Genomic DNA, 15,845 nt, shown 5'->3' on the forward strand with positions numbered 1-15,845 from the left:
AAACCAGTCTGGCGGTTCCTCAGAAAATTGGAAATAGTTCTACTTGAAGACTCAGGTATATCACTTCTGGCCATATACCCAAAAGAGGCTCCAACATATAACAAGGACACATGCTCCACTATGTTCATAGCAGCCTTATTTATAATAGTCAGAAGCTGGAAACAATTCAGATGTCCCTCAACAGAGGAATGGATACAGAAAATGTGGTACATTTATGCATTTGAGTACTACTCAGCTATTAAAAACAATGACATCATCATATTTGCAGGCAAATGGATAGAACTAGAAAATATCATCCTGAGTGAGGTAACCCAATCACAAAAGAACATCCATGGTTTGTCGTCACTGATAAGTGGATATTAGTCCAAAAACTCACAATGCTCAGGATACAACACACTGACTAATGGAGCTTAGAGGGTAGAGAGACCAGGGTGAGGATGCTTCAGTCCTTTATTGTGGTGGGGGAACAGGATGATAGTGGGAGGTGGAGGGAGTGGGGGATCTGGGAGGCACAGATGGGGAAGAAATAGTGGGGTCAGTGTCAGGTTCTAAAGGGGACAGGAAAGACATACAGAGGGTCAGGAAAATTAATTAAGTTATGCAGCAGAAGGATGAGGAAATGGGGATAGCTCCTGGAGGGTCCCAGATGCCAGGGAAATGAGAGGCTCCCAGGATCCAACAGGGGTGATATTAGCAGAGAAGGTAAATAGAACCTGTAGAGACCACCTCCAGCAGACAGGCACAGCTCCCAGTCAAGGGATGAGACACACACTCATCTCAAAGTGATTAACCCGGAAATGTTCCTGTCCAAAGGAAGAACAGGAGCAAAAAGTGGAGCAGAGACTGAAGGAAGGACTATCCGTAGACCACCCCACCTGGGGATCAATTGTGTCTACAGACAGCAAACTGGACACGGTTACTGTTGCTAAGAGGCACTTGCTGGGAGGGACTTGGTGTGGCCGGTCCTTGGGAGGTTCAGCCAGCAACTGACCAATGCAAATGTGGATGCCTGGGGTCAACCATCAGACTGAACTCAGGGACCGTCATGGGGGAGCTGGCAGGACGACTGGAGGAGCCGAAGGGAACTGGAACCCCACAGGAAGAACAACACCAGCTGGCCAGACCACCCAGTGCTCCCAGAAACTAGCCCACCAACCAAGGAGTGTACGGGGAGAAACCCATGGCTCCAGACACACAAGAAGCAGAGGGTGGCCTTGCCTGACAGCAATGGGAGGGAGGCCTTGCTTCTGAGGAAGTTTGATGCCTCAGCATGGAAGACGCTGGAGGGGCAGAAGAGCGTGGGTGGGGAGCACCTCAAAGAGCAACAGGGAGGGAGAGAGGTTGTGGGACAGGGGCTTGTGGAGGGGGAAGTGGGATATCACTTGAAATGTAAACGAATGGGATGATTAATTTTACAGAAAGTGTCACATGCATCACCCCACCCCCACACACACATACAAATTGCATATCTAGTTTGTTTTGCAAGTCTGTCTTCCTGGTGTGTGTTTATTGTCTGTAAGCATGTTACGTTTTCCCTCATTCCCTCTGCCTTTGTTATTCTTAACTCTAGTTGGAAATTATTTCATTCCCATAACTGCATTTATGTGTGCATGTGGTTTGTGTACACACGCATACATGTGAGCACACTGGTACACATACATGCATGTGGAGGGGGAGGCCCGAAGTTGATGTCATTTCTCAGTTTTCCTCCTACATAGTTATGGAGGAAGAGTCACAGTGAGCCCAGACTAATTCTGCCGGTCTAGCGAGCCAGCTGGCCCTGGGAACCCTCTTTCTCTGCCCCCACAATGCTGGGGTCACAGGCTGGGGGCTCCGGCCTTTTATGTGGTTCTAGGAGCCTGAGCTCGATACTCAGCCTTTTAAAAGCAAGTGCTCATCTATTGATCGATCTCTCATATGGCTTTTTATTTTATTTTTTAACATTTTTAAAACTTTTTATTGATTCTTGGGAGTTTCACATTATGCATTCCAGTCTTGCTCATCTCGCTGTTTGCAAAGTCTGTAATGATAGGTTTTACAAATTAACCGAGGCAGGTAAGAAGGTCTGAAAGAAAATCTGGTGCTGGAAAATCTTCAGCCACACAGGGCAAAGGTCACCAGGTTAGAAAGCCAGTGTGCTCCAGCCTTCTGGGCAGAGAAGGTGTTTCGTGCTCCTTCCCTTGAAGGAGCAGCCCTGTGTGGTACTGCGGTTGTGAGAGTCAGCCTTCTGAAGGGAAACGTGGAATGGACAGAAAGGGCGTCAGACCTCAGGTGGCTCCCGGAACACTGCTGAAACAGCAAAAAGGAATTGAGGCCAGGGTAGCTGCTTCCCCATCATCACCGAGGTCCTAACAGGTGACCTTTCTTCCCTCCTCCCACTTCCCACACGTTCCTTCTGCGGGCAGGGCTTTTTCCTTGGAGCAACTGTGACGTAGTGAGATATGATTGGCTGAGGATTTAGGAGCTTGGGATTGGCTACTGCACTGGGCAATGAATTCAGATCTGCACCCTGATGCAGAGTCTGACTTCCCTGGATTCATCATGTGACTCAGTGGACACACACACACACACACACACACACACACACACACGGTCCCCTAGTGCATGTTTGTGGGGAACGTCTATGACTTAAGCAAATGGTAAATGCTGGACACCATTTGTGTGTGGCTAGCGAATAACGGACAATGCGCCCACCTGGAATTTAAAGTTCAGGGTTAAACAAACAAGAAGCCATTCACTACCCACAGTGATCTATCCGTACTTGGAGTGAAGTATTTGAGGAGCCGCTAACTCCAGTTCACAGCAGAAGCCAGTGGACCCAGGCTTCTGTGAGATATTATGTGATCAAGCTGAGGTTAGACAGGAAGACTGGGCTGCAGAGAATGCCTTACTAACCAAGGAGCTGGGGTTTTATCCTGCAGCAGGTGCACCGCGGAGAAATTTGCAGGGCGTGGCGGTGTAAACATTAAATTGACGATTGGTAAAGCTCACGTGGAACATGGTATCTTGACTTCCACGGGATGCGATCTAGCCTATATTGTTCAATATCTGTACATTAAATCAGTTTTTAAAATCTAAAGTGGAATTAGCCATGCCTACTGGGAGGCTGAGCTGGGCTAACAGATGTGTGGTTCCTACGGTGTCTTGAAAAGGTTAAGCCCCAGTGTTTTAAATCAGTCCTTAGGATGCTTCGGCCCCATTTACCTGCTGCTTGGTGTGCTGCTCGCCGTGATTTTCTACCATTTCTCACTGCCCCACCCCCTACCCCGTGGGAGGGGGCAGCTCAGTCTTTCATTAGATTATTGTCCTGTCTCAGTTCCATGCTGGCAGCACAGGCTTGCACGACCACGCCTGGCTGGAACCCCGTCATTTCTCAGAGCACACTCGCTTGCCTCACCAGGTGTACCCAACACAATGGCTACACAGTGCGAGCATCATCGGCCCAGCTCATTCAGATTCTTGACAGAAGCCCCTCTGTCACCCCCAGTTTGCTCTCGAGGACTTCCTGTGGTTATTCCTGTAGATGTGCTGAAAGGTGCCTAGCCCACACATGTTACTTGGCATTTTTGTTTCAGCTCAGAATGGAAGCTCGGAGCCATTTGGGAGGCCACGCGGGGCCACCTTTTCCACATGCTGGTGCCTTGTGTACGTTATTCCAGCGCTAAGCTCTCTCCAGGCACAGCGCTGAAGTATTTGCCTATGGTTCTTAAGCACAAGACGGCTTTGATGTGCTTTTCAGAAAGAAATATGTGCTTGACAGGCTTCTATACATGAGTAATAGTGCTGTTGGCCATGATGTTGATGTTAATGAATTAAAAATATAGATGATCGGGCCAGCACAATGACTCAGCTGGCAAAGGTACTTGCTGCTAAGTCTGACCCCTGAGTCAGATCCCCTGAATTCACATGGCGGAGAGAACCAACTCCTACAAGCTGTCCTCTGACCTTCACTAGGGTACTGTGGCACATGTACCCCAATAAATGCATACGCACATACACGCATAAACATATGAATAAATAAATGAGCTTGTTTAATATATGAAGTAAGATATGTCAAACAGAAACAAAAATAATACTGCTATATACTGTTCACGTGGAATAATATTGTCTCCAAAGGTTTGTCAGGGCATATTTACAGTGACTTCATACAGCAGCCTGGAGGCACTAAAACCCAGTGTACGTTGTGATTTGCTCAGTAGCTCCTGTGGCAAGTACTCAAACCAAAGTGTACATATATATTGTATACATATTCATCATTACACACAGAAGTATGCACATATATACAGAGAATTTGAAAATAGAGAATGGTTTTAAACCAAATCTCTCTTCTGTCTTAAAACATACCTAACAGCCTTATTCTTACTTCCCACCTTTTGTAAACTAGCCTAAAAATGGTGTTTTTTCTGTTATCTAGGACGCTGGAGAAATGGTTCGCTCCTTTGTAGGTGGTTTGGAACTTGTTGTCAACTTACTGAAGTCAGACAATAAAGAGGTCCTGGCAAGTGTCTGCGCTGCTATCACCAACATAGCAAAAGACCAGGAGAACTTAGCTGTTATCACAGACCACGGTGTTGTCCCTCTGTTGTCCAAACTTGCCAACACGGTAAGTAGTGCCCTGTTGTCATGGGATTCTCTCAGAACACAGTACAGTGTTGTGATAACCTTTGATCTGAGATAGTACCAGTAACCGTAGGGCCACATATCGTGGCATCTTTATCTTAGCGGCTCCACACCACCTCTAAGTACTCACAGACACCGCTTCTTTTGATCCAGGTGTGGTCCATTCTGCCTGTCCTGGCTGCTTCTGTCCTGGTGTCCCTGACCGCTCCAGTGTGTTGTTTTCACTCACTTTCCCTTGGCATGTCCCAACTCCATGTCAGGCTTTGTGTTCCTACCACTTTGAACTCAATTAAATCACCACATCAAAGAACACCCCAAAATACTCTGATCCAGTTGGTATAATATAATTTGCCCACCTGGATAAGTCAAATGGCCCTGTACAATCTCATCCCTATAAAATAATCATAACAACCGTATTTATACAGAGATGTGTTGAGAGAAACATCCACGTCTGCTTCCGTGTTGCCTCCTCTCGAATCTCCCACTCTCTACTCTTCTGCTTTACCAGACTTTATTTCCACCTACTCTCTACTGTCCGATCATGTATCATCTTAACATCAACCTACAAGTAGTACCTTGTTATCATGGGCTTCTCAGAACACTGGACAGTGAAAACCAAGAGGTATGAGGTCTAGAGATCTGGGTTAGGGTTCAGTGCCTGTTGCTGATGAAATATAAAATTTTCTTCAATTCCTGAGCTTCCCTGAAACTGATAGACACAAAGGCATATTTTTATTAATACGTAAGATCTTTGTTAAATAAAGTTTTTTTTAATGATTTGATGGCAAGAAAAGCTGTGCAAACGTGAGTGCTGTTCTGTGAGTGCTGGCCGTCTTCCCCGCTGCTGACATTATGCCCATCTTAGGAGCTAGAATATGACAGACTGGAGTCAGGAGGCTTGGCAGCATCATACTATTGATCTAAAGCCATGACAGCTAAAGCAGAGCCTGGAGACAATGACTTCACCGTCCCCAGAGCAGAGCTTGCAGTACCACTTGGTAGGAGAATGACAAACCAGACTACAAACACTGAAGAAATACTCAGGGCAGGACACCCAGGACACGGAGCCGCTCTCAGAGCATCTGTCAGACTCAGGGCAACACATTCTGTGAGTCACGAGAATGGGACAATAAAAACCATGGCATGCGCAGTTACTCTGTACCGTCTGAGGCAACTTTAAGCAGGAAGTCTCATCTGTATAAAGAAAATACAGAACGGACACTAGATTGCCGTGTGTTGCTCTGTCTTGGCCCTTTTCAGAAATTAGGCTGGGATTTGGGGCTGTCTACAGGTAAAAGCATGTAGTGCCAACGTGTGGATCTCCAGCACCCGCATACATGCCGAGTGTACATATTGGCCTACCCGTAATCCCAGAGCGTGAGAAACAGAGGTAGGGCTCCACAGCTAGCTGTCTAGCTAAAATGGCCGAATAAGCAAGACCTGGATTCAAGTCAAAACCCTACCTCGATTTGTAGCATTGAAAGTGACCAAAAGCAACATCCAAAGTCAACGTCTGACCCCTGGGTGCTCTGGTATCTTTATACACACATGTGCCCCTACATAGATGCCAAAACACATATATGTCACACACATACACACACAAAAACTGCAGTAAGAAATAAATATAGGTTGAAGAACTGAAATTAATCCATGTACTGGCTGGCTTTGTGTTAACTTGACACAAGCTGGAGTTACCACAGAGAAAGGAGCCTCAGTTGAGGAAATGCCTCCATGAGATCCAGCTGTAAGGCATTTTCTCAACTAGTGATCAAAGGGGAAGGGCCCAGCCCATTGTGGGTGGAGCCATCCCTGGCCCAGCCCATTGTGGGTGGAGCCATCCCTGGCCCAGCCCATTGTGGGATTGTGGGTGGAGCCATCCCTGGGCTGGTAGACCTGGGTTCTATAAGAAAGCAGGCTGAGCAAGCCAGGGGAAGCAAGCCAGTAAGTAACATCCCTCCATGGCCTCTGCATCAGCTCCTGATTCCTGACCTGCTTGAGTTTAGTCCTGACTTCCTTTGATGATGAACAGCAATGTGGAAGTATAAACAGAATAAACTCTTTTCTCCCCAACTTGCTTCTTGGTCATGATGTGTGTGCAGGAATAGAAATCCTGACTAAGAGAATCCACTCATCCCAACTAAATGAAGTACTCCTTGGAGAATATACAGTATCTAGGCATATTTTTATTACTAAGTAACTTGATCATCTATAACGTTATTTTTATATATGTGTGTGTGCGTTCGCACACACACATTCATGCCTATGTAGATACAATAATGTACACATGGAGGTTGTAGCACAACTTTCACCATGAGGGTTCAGGGTGGGATTCAGGTGGCTGGTCCCAGTGGTAAGCTCATTTACCTACTGGTCATCTTGGTGCCCTTGATTTGAAAGATTTTGTTATGAGGTTTTGCCTGTTACTCAACAGGCAATCAAGGTTCCTGAAGCAAATGACCAGTTTAGACACCTGTCTCATCTTTGAAAGCACTGATTACATTCAGTTTATGGAAAACTCAGTAAAGCCAGGCCCTTTAATCCCACCAATTAAGAGGCAAAGACATGTAGATTAGAGACCAATCTGGTCTACAAAGTAAGTTCAAGGTCAGTCAGAGCTACACCATGATATGCTGTCTCTCTACAAATATATATGTATAAGCATAATACACATATATTATACTTATATATATGTATATGATGTATAAAGAAATATATATTAAATATGTGTATATGTATGTATTTAAAAGAAAGAGAACCAAAGTTCTAGTTTCTTCAAGATGCTTCCTTTTTGTTTAAGATTTATTTATTTTATGTGAGTACATTGTCGCTGTCTTCAGACACCAGAAGGGGGCATTGGATCCTGTTACAAATAGTTGTGAGCCACTGTGTGGTTGCTGGGAATTGAACTCAGGACCTCTGGAAGAGCAGTCAGTGCTCCTAACCTCTGAACTACTTCCTAAGAGCCAGTGAGAGCTCCTACAGACTCCCTGGCCTCTTGGTGGGTAGCAAGCACGAGGGGCAGAGGTCTGGCCCCACAGAGTGGCTACAGAGCACGCTCTTGTCTTCCAGAATCACGACAAGCTGAGGCATCACCTGGCAGAAGCTATCTCACGGTGCTGTATGTGGGGAAGGAACAGAGTGGCTTTCGGCGAACACAAGGCAGTGGCTCCACTGGTGCGTTATCTGAAGTCAAGTGACACCAACGTGCATCGGGCTACAGCCCAGGCCTTGTACCAGCTCTCAGAAGACGCGGATAACTGCATCACCATGCATGAGAACGGTGCTGTGAAGGTACGTGCTTGTAACGGCTCGTGATCTCGTTTGTAACCGTAGGCTGGAAAGACATGTGAGAAACAGTGTTCTACTGAAAAACAAAAAAACAAAAAACAAAACAACAAAAAACGGACGAAGTTCTTGCTGTAAGATGCTCAAGCACAAAGACCTGAGTTTGGATCCCAGCAACGCCTGTAAAGGCCAGGTCTGGTACTTGCAGAGGTGGGGCGGGAGTGGGTGGGTGTTGAAGCATGTGGAGAGACAGGAGGATCCTGGGAGCCAGTCGGCTAAGATGTTGGCTTTCAGCCTTCATAACTGTCAGCCTCCTGCTGCACACATACAAAGAGAAGAGTGTGTTCATACAAACACCACATCCATAATCCAACACCTTGCTAAAGGGATGTTCGGTTACACAGAACCATCTGTTCATTGGGTCAGAGCTGCATCTGAACTCTGCATCACCATGGTTTGTTTGCATCATAAAACTATACACTGATGGAGTTTCTTTAATCAGAGCCCATGTGGGTTCTTAGTAATGCAATTGTCTTACTCAGGGTTTGTATCCCTGCACACACATCATGACCAAGAAACAAGTTGGGGAGGAAAGGGTTTATTCAGCTTACACTTCCACATTGCTGTTCATCACCAGAGGAAGTCAGGACAGGAACTCAAGCAGGTCAGGAAGCAGGAGCTGATGCAGAGGCCATGGAGGGATGTTACTTACTGGCTTGCTTCCCCTGGCTTGCTCAGCCTGCTTTCTTATAGAACCCAGGTCTACCAGCCCAGGGATGGCTCCACCCACAATGGCTGGGCCAGGGATGGCTCCACCCACAATGGGCTGGGCCCTCCCCTCTTGATCACTAGTTGAGAAAATGTCTTACAGCTGGATCTCATGGAGGCATTTCCTCATCTGAGGCTCCTTTCTCTGTGATGACTCCAGCTTGTGTCAAGTTGACACAAAACCATCCAGCACAGCAGCGATTGCAGAATTTGACCTACATTGAACACTGCACAGCCCATGAACACTCATGTGCCTTTTCGATGCAGTGTTGACCTAGCACATAAAAAAAATAAATGACAGATACATTCATCACTGTCTATGAACAGCAAGAGAAGTGGCTGGAACAACTCTGGACCAAGGCTGGACAGCTATAGCATCCTAACAAAGGACCGTTCTGCATCTGCCTTGATGCACTTTTAGCTAACATGTACTTATGAGAAACTTCTCACACAAACCTGAAATGTCTGAGCCACCTACAATATTTTGATGGTGAGCAATACAAAAGTATCCAGGACACTGCATAGTGTGTACATGTCTAAATCCAGCACTCCAGAAGTTGAGGCAGGAGGATCACAATTTTGGGGTCAAGCTCAGCAAAGTGGTGAGACCCTGACAATAACAAAAGCAGAACAACCACCTCCAGAAAAAAGCAAAAGCAAAAAAATAAAACATAAAGAAATCCCTTAGAGTACATTTATCTCTTTCAGAAAAAGCAAGATTATTTTTTTATAACTTGTTCCATTGAATAGCATAACTTTGTTATGTGCTGCAGTAATTCTAAGCCTGTCAGCCATGTGCACTTACATTGGAAATGTAAACCCAAAGAAGATATTTTAAACAAAAAGGAGGGATCTCCGGTTTGTCATCTCGTCAGATCCAGATATGTCAGCATGAAACATCTTAGTAAGAATAGTGCTTTTAAAATGCCAACTGGTAATTTTCAGACAATTAATTTATCCTTCAAACTTCCTATAGTTAAAAATGAGATGTTAATGTTTCTGATGTTAAACCCAATTTACATTTAAATATGCCAATCTTTTCATTATAAATATATTTTATGGCACATACAATAGTTAGATGCATGTGCTTTTTCAAGCAAAGATTTAAAAAAATCTGGCATAAAAAGTAACTTTTAACTAACATTTTTTTAAAAGTAAATTATTTTAAAAACTCAGCACGCTAACTCCGCTGCTGCAGAGTGATGTAAGCGACGTCCCTTTTAAATGATTGCATTCACACTTCGGAAAGAAGAGATGCCTGATTTTAAATGACCCGTTCTGAGACCGAACAAAGCTTTGCACTGCATGTTTTTAAGTCGGCGGGGTTGAGAAACTGAAGCTATAAATGTTAAGTAGCCTCGTAAGATGCCTGGCATGTAGCTCAAAACCTCTCAAGTTTTGTAAAGCTTTTGTGTCGTGGCCTCATTGACATAATGCCATGCACAGCGTGTCTAGAGCTTTCTCCTGATGCAGGACACTAGGTGACAGTGGTCTGAGCTGGCGGTTTAAGCAGAAGTCCTGCCTCCGTGTTCAGACAGCCTTACACTGCAAGTGTGCTAGAACAGAAGACAGAAAACTAGGGAGACCGAGAAGAGAAAGCGAAGACATATGCTGGACACCATGAGCTTGGAGACTTTCCCGGGTGGTTTCTAGAATCCATAGAGAACCTCCTAGAGGTTGTGTACCTGTGTTTCTAACTGCCTGACATTTTAATCCGAGGAGAACCAAAGAGAACAGGGTTAGGGGACTGGACAACGAATTCATTTTAAATACTAGCAAAGGGTCTGGGGAGGTACCTGCCATAAAAGTACTAAGTTTCGCAATACTATACATAGCCCCCATGTAAAAGCTGGATGTGGTCACATACACACGTCTATAAGCCCGTGCTGGGGAGGCAGACATGGGCAGATCACCGCATCAGATTATTGTCAGCCATCATAGTCAAATCAACAAGCTCTAGGTTCAGGGAGAGATCGTCTCAAAACTAAAGTGAGAATCAACCTGACATTGGCCCTCAGCCTCCAAAAATGCACGTGCACACACACACACACACACACACACTCATGAACCAAAATGTACATGTATATGCACCCAGAATATTTACATTCACCACATACAGATATAAACCAACAAACAAACACATAAAATGATAAAAGAACGGCCTTTTCGTGGGAGGTATCACACCATGTGTAGAGTGTGCCACTGAGTGTGCAGATGAGTGTGATTTCATTTCTACCCTGCGCAGAGCTAAGCCCCAGACACCCTGGGCCTTGGGAAGAGGATGTACTTTGTTTCTCTGTTTGCCTTTAAAGCCTGTAGGCATGGCTCCTTGGGAGAATAAACAGGTAGGTACTTTGTTACTTTGTTAAGGAAAGCCTCTAGGGTTAATTCAGGCCTCAGGTTCATAAAGAAGGTTCAGATGGATGAAAATGTTGGTGTAAGCAAGCATTTCTGTCCCTAAAGTAACTATGTCAGGGTTAGGGTTAGTGTCGTGGTGACCTTCCGCCACAGCATTATTTTCCCTGCTACTTCATTCTTCTATAAATTTGCTCCTGCCATGAATGGCAGCATAAGTATTTTTGAGATAGAGGTTTGACAAAGAGGTCACCACCACAGCTTGAGAGTCACCGCTTTAGACTCCCAGAAGCTTCATTTACTCTTGTGATACATTTCTGGCGATTGTCCTGTCCTGTTCTGTTTTGTTTTGGTGGGGCTGGTTAGAAAGCAGGGCCTGACCCGCCCCCCTTCCCTCCCCTCCTGACTGGTGTGTTTCTGCCTCGCTCCATCCGAGTCTGACACTGTGGGCGCTCAGCCTGCAAACATTCCTGCTGTGACTTCTGAGGAGCATCTACAAGTTCTGACACAGCCACCAGAGCGGTCCTGTTGTCCTAGTCATGATTCATGGTAGTTTTCTCAACTGCTCTGGCTGGTGTAGTGCCCCCGTCTGCCTCACACTGACGCGTGCTCTGCAGTAGGTATGTGCAGGTCCAGGGCAGGGAGGAGGGTCTGCTCACTCCTGTGTCCATCCGAAGGCTTGTGAGAAGCAAGATTGTCTGGTGGACGTGGAACACCAAACCGAGCGTGGTGCCACCTGCCTGGCTTCTAAGACGGAGGAACCTGAGGCAGAAGAATGACTTGAGGCCGGGGCTACAAAATGAGACCCCCCCCCCCCCGCCATCTCAAAAAGCCAAAGGAAACCAAAAATAGAGTGTCGTGGGACCCATGTATACAATAGTAATTTTTCTACAACTCACAGTTAGGGAAAGACTAAAGTAGGTCAAGTTGGTTTTAGCAATGAATCTTAGTCCAATTTATCCAAAATAGCTTAACTGTACAGTCATTATAAATTTGCAAAGTATTACATTACTTTTATTTAAACGGGGCAGAGCAGCCATGTCTGGAGTGTTCAGTGGCTGGCTGGCAGTGTCCTCAACTGGATGGAAGTGTAGACACCATATAGGGAGCATGATGCTTCGGGGAGCATGGAGTCATGGATAAGCCCAACTCCTCATTTTTACCACACAGTTTAGAAACGCCTGGGCAATATTCTCACCTTTACTTTGAAGATCTGTGAACTAGGAAGAGGAGCTGTCAAAGGGAACGTGAAACTTTAACACGTTGCCCCGGAGTTCTAGGACCAGTGACAAGTGGATTTCAGGTGGGTTTATGTTTAAAATCAGCTAAGAGGTCCACAAGTATTTTTTAATTCAGTTATGTTGAAAACATCATCCTGTGTCTGAGGCGTCTCCAAATAGAACCTCTTGTAGGTCTACACATGGCTCCCCTACTTATAATGGAATGAGAATAAGTCAGAAGATCCTCTGAGATTGGGGGCTTGAATCATTTCTAAACCTTGTGGCTGAGCACACAGACTTGTCTGTTGGACATTAGATTGAAATGAGAAGTCAGACACATCCCAATTGCTGGCTAATTGGTACAGTTTCATCCTGCAGACAAGAGCACAAGGAGGGGAAGGAATCAGAGGCGGGGCCGGGGATAAACAACACTTCAAACTGAAGGTGATGAGCATCTAAAGAAGGCACTGAGCCTTTCCCATGGGGATATGGCAGTTGCTTTTGTAGAGATCTGTACCAGGCAAGCAAAAGTGGCTGTGTAACTCAAGAAAAGGCAAGAAACCGAAAATACAACCAGGAATACGCCAGGCATTGGCAGAGGAAGTCAGGAGAATTCAACTTGAACTGAGCGCCATTCACGCTGCAGCCAGAAGGCCAGCGGACGGAACCCAGAATCACCCCTAGCAGGCAGAAAGACAAGAAACAGCCCTGTTTGTGCATCATGGGAAAGAACTTTAGAGACAGCGTTCATGTCAGGCCTGTCAGTGGCTGCATGCTTGCTAGATGTTTATTCTGTTTTCAGTCCATCAAAATCCTTAAGTAAACATTATCATTTTGAACATTTTACTCACATTGCAGATATTCTGGAAGGTCAGGACTGTCCACTGGCATAGAGATGTCAGGTCCGTTAAATACATGCCACATAGACAGCTTTCTCTGACTAGTGTGTCTTCTTCTCATTTTTATGTTTTCTTTGAATACTTCAGAGAGGGGTCAGCAAGGTTATGTTCACATTTAATACCTTTGCATCCGACTTTTTTCTTATATCACTTTCTTTCAGAGCTCTTTATAGCATAATTAAGGGGTAGTTGCTAGGTGGATTCATAAGTTTAAAGTGTGCACCCCTATAGTACACATACATACACATGTGCATCAAAATCCACATCAATCCAAGAGACTGTCTGTAGTGTGTCCTAGTGTGACCTGACTTGTGCATTTGGTGTGTCCAGTTTGTTTGACTTCTATTCCGCTTAATTATTTTCACCTTTGTCCATGTACTTACTAATGGTTTCTGCCACTGTCTCTGTCTGTCTCTCTGTCCTGACTTTGTCTGTCTGTCTGACTCTCTCTCTCTCTCTCTCTCTCTCTCTCTCTCTCTCTCTGACAAAGTTTCTCTCTATAGCCCTGGCTGTTCTGGAACTTACTCTGTAGACTAACCAGTGGACGTTATGTAAGGTCACTTTCCACCTCATATGTACGTATGTATTTGCTTGTTTGTTTGTTTATATATGAAATCTCAATCTCTATAAAGCTCTGGCTTGGATCTCTCTTGGTAGACAAGGCTGACTTCAAACAGAGTTGGCTAGTGCCTCAGGATTTCCAGCTTTTAGCTCATGGCAGTAGTCTGGGAGGCAGGATGTTATTTGAATTTTCTTGTATCTGCTGAGACTTGCTTTGTGTCTAAGTATGCAGTCAGTTTTGGAGAACGTTCCTTGAGGTGCAGAAGTGTTATTATTTCTAACTTTTACAAATACGTCCTACAAAGGGCCCACACTTTCGGCTAGCATAAATACATAGGTTATATATTATAAACAGGATATTCTTTTTATAATATTGTTATTTTGGAATTTCATATTCTGAATCCTGATCACAGTCACTTCCCAGTCCTCCCAGGACTACTTCTCCTGCTTTATGAGCCCCACCGCCACCAAAAGAAGGAGGAAAAAAGGAGTCTAACTTCTGTTGCCCCATATACTCACTGGAGGGACCATGGTCGAACTCTTGGTGGCCAGCCCCATAAATAAAACTAGGTTTTCCCCACTAACACCCCACCAAAAGCCATCAATTGTGTGGAGCTAACCTCAGAATCCTTCTTACAACTTTTAAAGAGTTCTCCTGATGGCTTTCTGTCTTGGCTGTTACATTGGGGGGTAGGTAGGGAGGGGGATAGAGGTTGTCCTATAGGCCTTCTATGTCCCCCTCTCTCAACTGTGGGTTTGCAGTCATCAGTGCCATGGCCAAAGCAGCTTCCTTGCCCTTTATTGCAAGCAAAAGCATGGGCCATGGACTTGCATGTGGTCTTGTGTATCAGCAAGTCCCACGGACCTCAGACTGGTAATACAGACACAGACATCAACCAACACAACCCTCTGCCACAGCATGAGGTGCAGATGCCATCACGGTCCTCAGTGGCATGCACGGGCCATTTATGTCAACATAGCTCCTGGTGGCAGAACAGCCCGCGGACATCCACATGGCGTTTTCTGGCAGTAACACAGGCCACAGATGTCAATACGGTCCCCAGCTGAAGTAGGACAAAAGGGAAATTCTTAATCAAATCAAAGAAAGTCTAAGTTCAAACTGCAAAACCTGGCATTTAAGCCACTCCCAGTGTCTCACAGGATGTCACGAATAACAGCGTCCGTTTTTAGGCTGTGTTCCACGGCTCGCTGTGTCATGTTTCCCACAGTGTGGCCCACGGCCTTATTTTCCTGGAAGCAATATGGAGCCTGCTAAAAACTGCATGCAGCTTTCTCACCAGCCCACGGGAATTTCAGTATCGTAAGAGTGAGACCAGCCTCTCCGTAAGGCACCCAACCATGCGGACCACAGAGAAGCAGAGACTTCGAAGGAAAGAGCTAGAGAATCCCAGAGAGCAGCAAATCTGAAAAGCTGAAAGCTGAGGGTAGGATTGACTGTGCATTCAGCACACTCTTGTATGTGGCATTATGTACACACAGAGACAGTTCCTTCATATATGGCCTTAGGGTAGGTGTGAAGATAGAGAACTTGGCTTTTCAGAATCTTTGTGTGTTCCAGTTATTTGAGGCTACTCTATTTCTTCCTCATCAAATGTCAGTAAGGAGAACATGCTACTTAAAAACGGTAAAATCTGCAAGCTTTCTGAGTGCGAAGATGGTGGACCTTGAGCACAGGCTTCTTCCCCTGTCAACCCAAATCACAGCACCCCGTCTGAAAGGCTCTGAAAGGGACCGTGTTTGAGAAGCTCTGGAAGAAGATATCTGATGGTCTTCTACAGCATCCTGACCTCTTACCCTGCGAACAAGAAAACACAGTGTTTGCTTAGGCTTAGAGGACAAGGCTACTGCGCTTGCACTAGGCTTCCACTGCTGGCTAAGATCACCAAGGGCTCTCTGTTCATCTCATGGAACTAGGCAGTGTAACAACCTCGCCTGTGTATTTGCTAGGTGTGTAGAATCTCATCCTTACTCTCCCGCTAGACTGAAATCCAAATTTCTATGGGGTTTCCAGAGGACTCCCATGCAGCCTAAGTGTAAGCAGCAGTAGCTCCAAGTGAACCTGCCCCTTCAGAAAAGTAATGAGTCTACACTGAACATCCTTCCCATAGTTGGCTAC

At 45.5% G+C, this 15,845-nt stretch overlaps 1 protein-coding gene across 1 annotated transcript in view; it reads left to right on the forward strand.

Moving 5' to 3' along the window:
* The window catches only part of ODAD2 (outer dynein arm docking complex subunit 2), a gene marked incomplete at both ends in the record, with an annotated part of 159,086 nt that overhangs the window by 116,330 nt on the left and 26,911 nt on the right, over positions 1-15,845 (forward strand). The window contains 2 exons of the mRNA XM_080917306.1: positions 4,415-4,603; positions 7,690-7,911. Of these exons, the coding sequence (XP_080773432.1) occupies positions 4,415-4,603; positions 7,690-7,911 (411 nt within the window). The remainder of the gene's footprint in view (positions 1-4,414; positions 4,604-7,689; positions 7,912-15,845) is intronic.

Source organism: Micromys minutus (assembly GCF_963924665.1).
Source record: "Micromys minutus genome assembly, chromosome: 5".
Taxonomy (NCBI): Eukaryota; Metazoa; Chordata; class Mammalia; order Rodentia; family Muridae; genus Micromys; species Micromys minutus.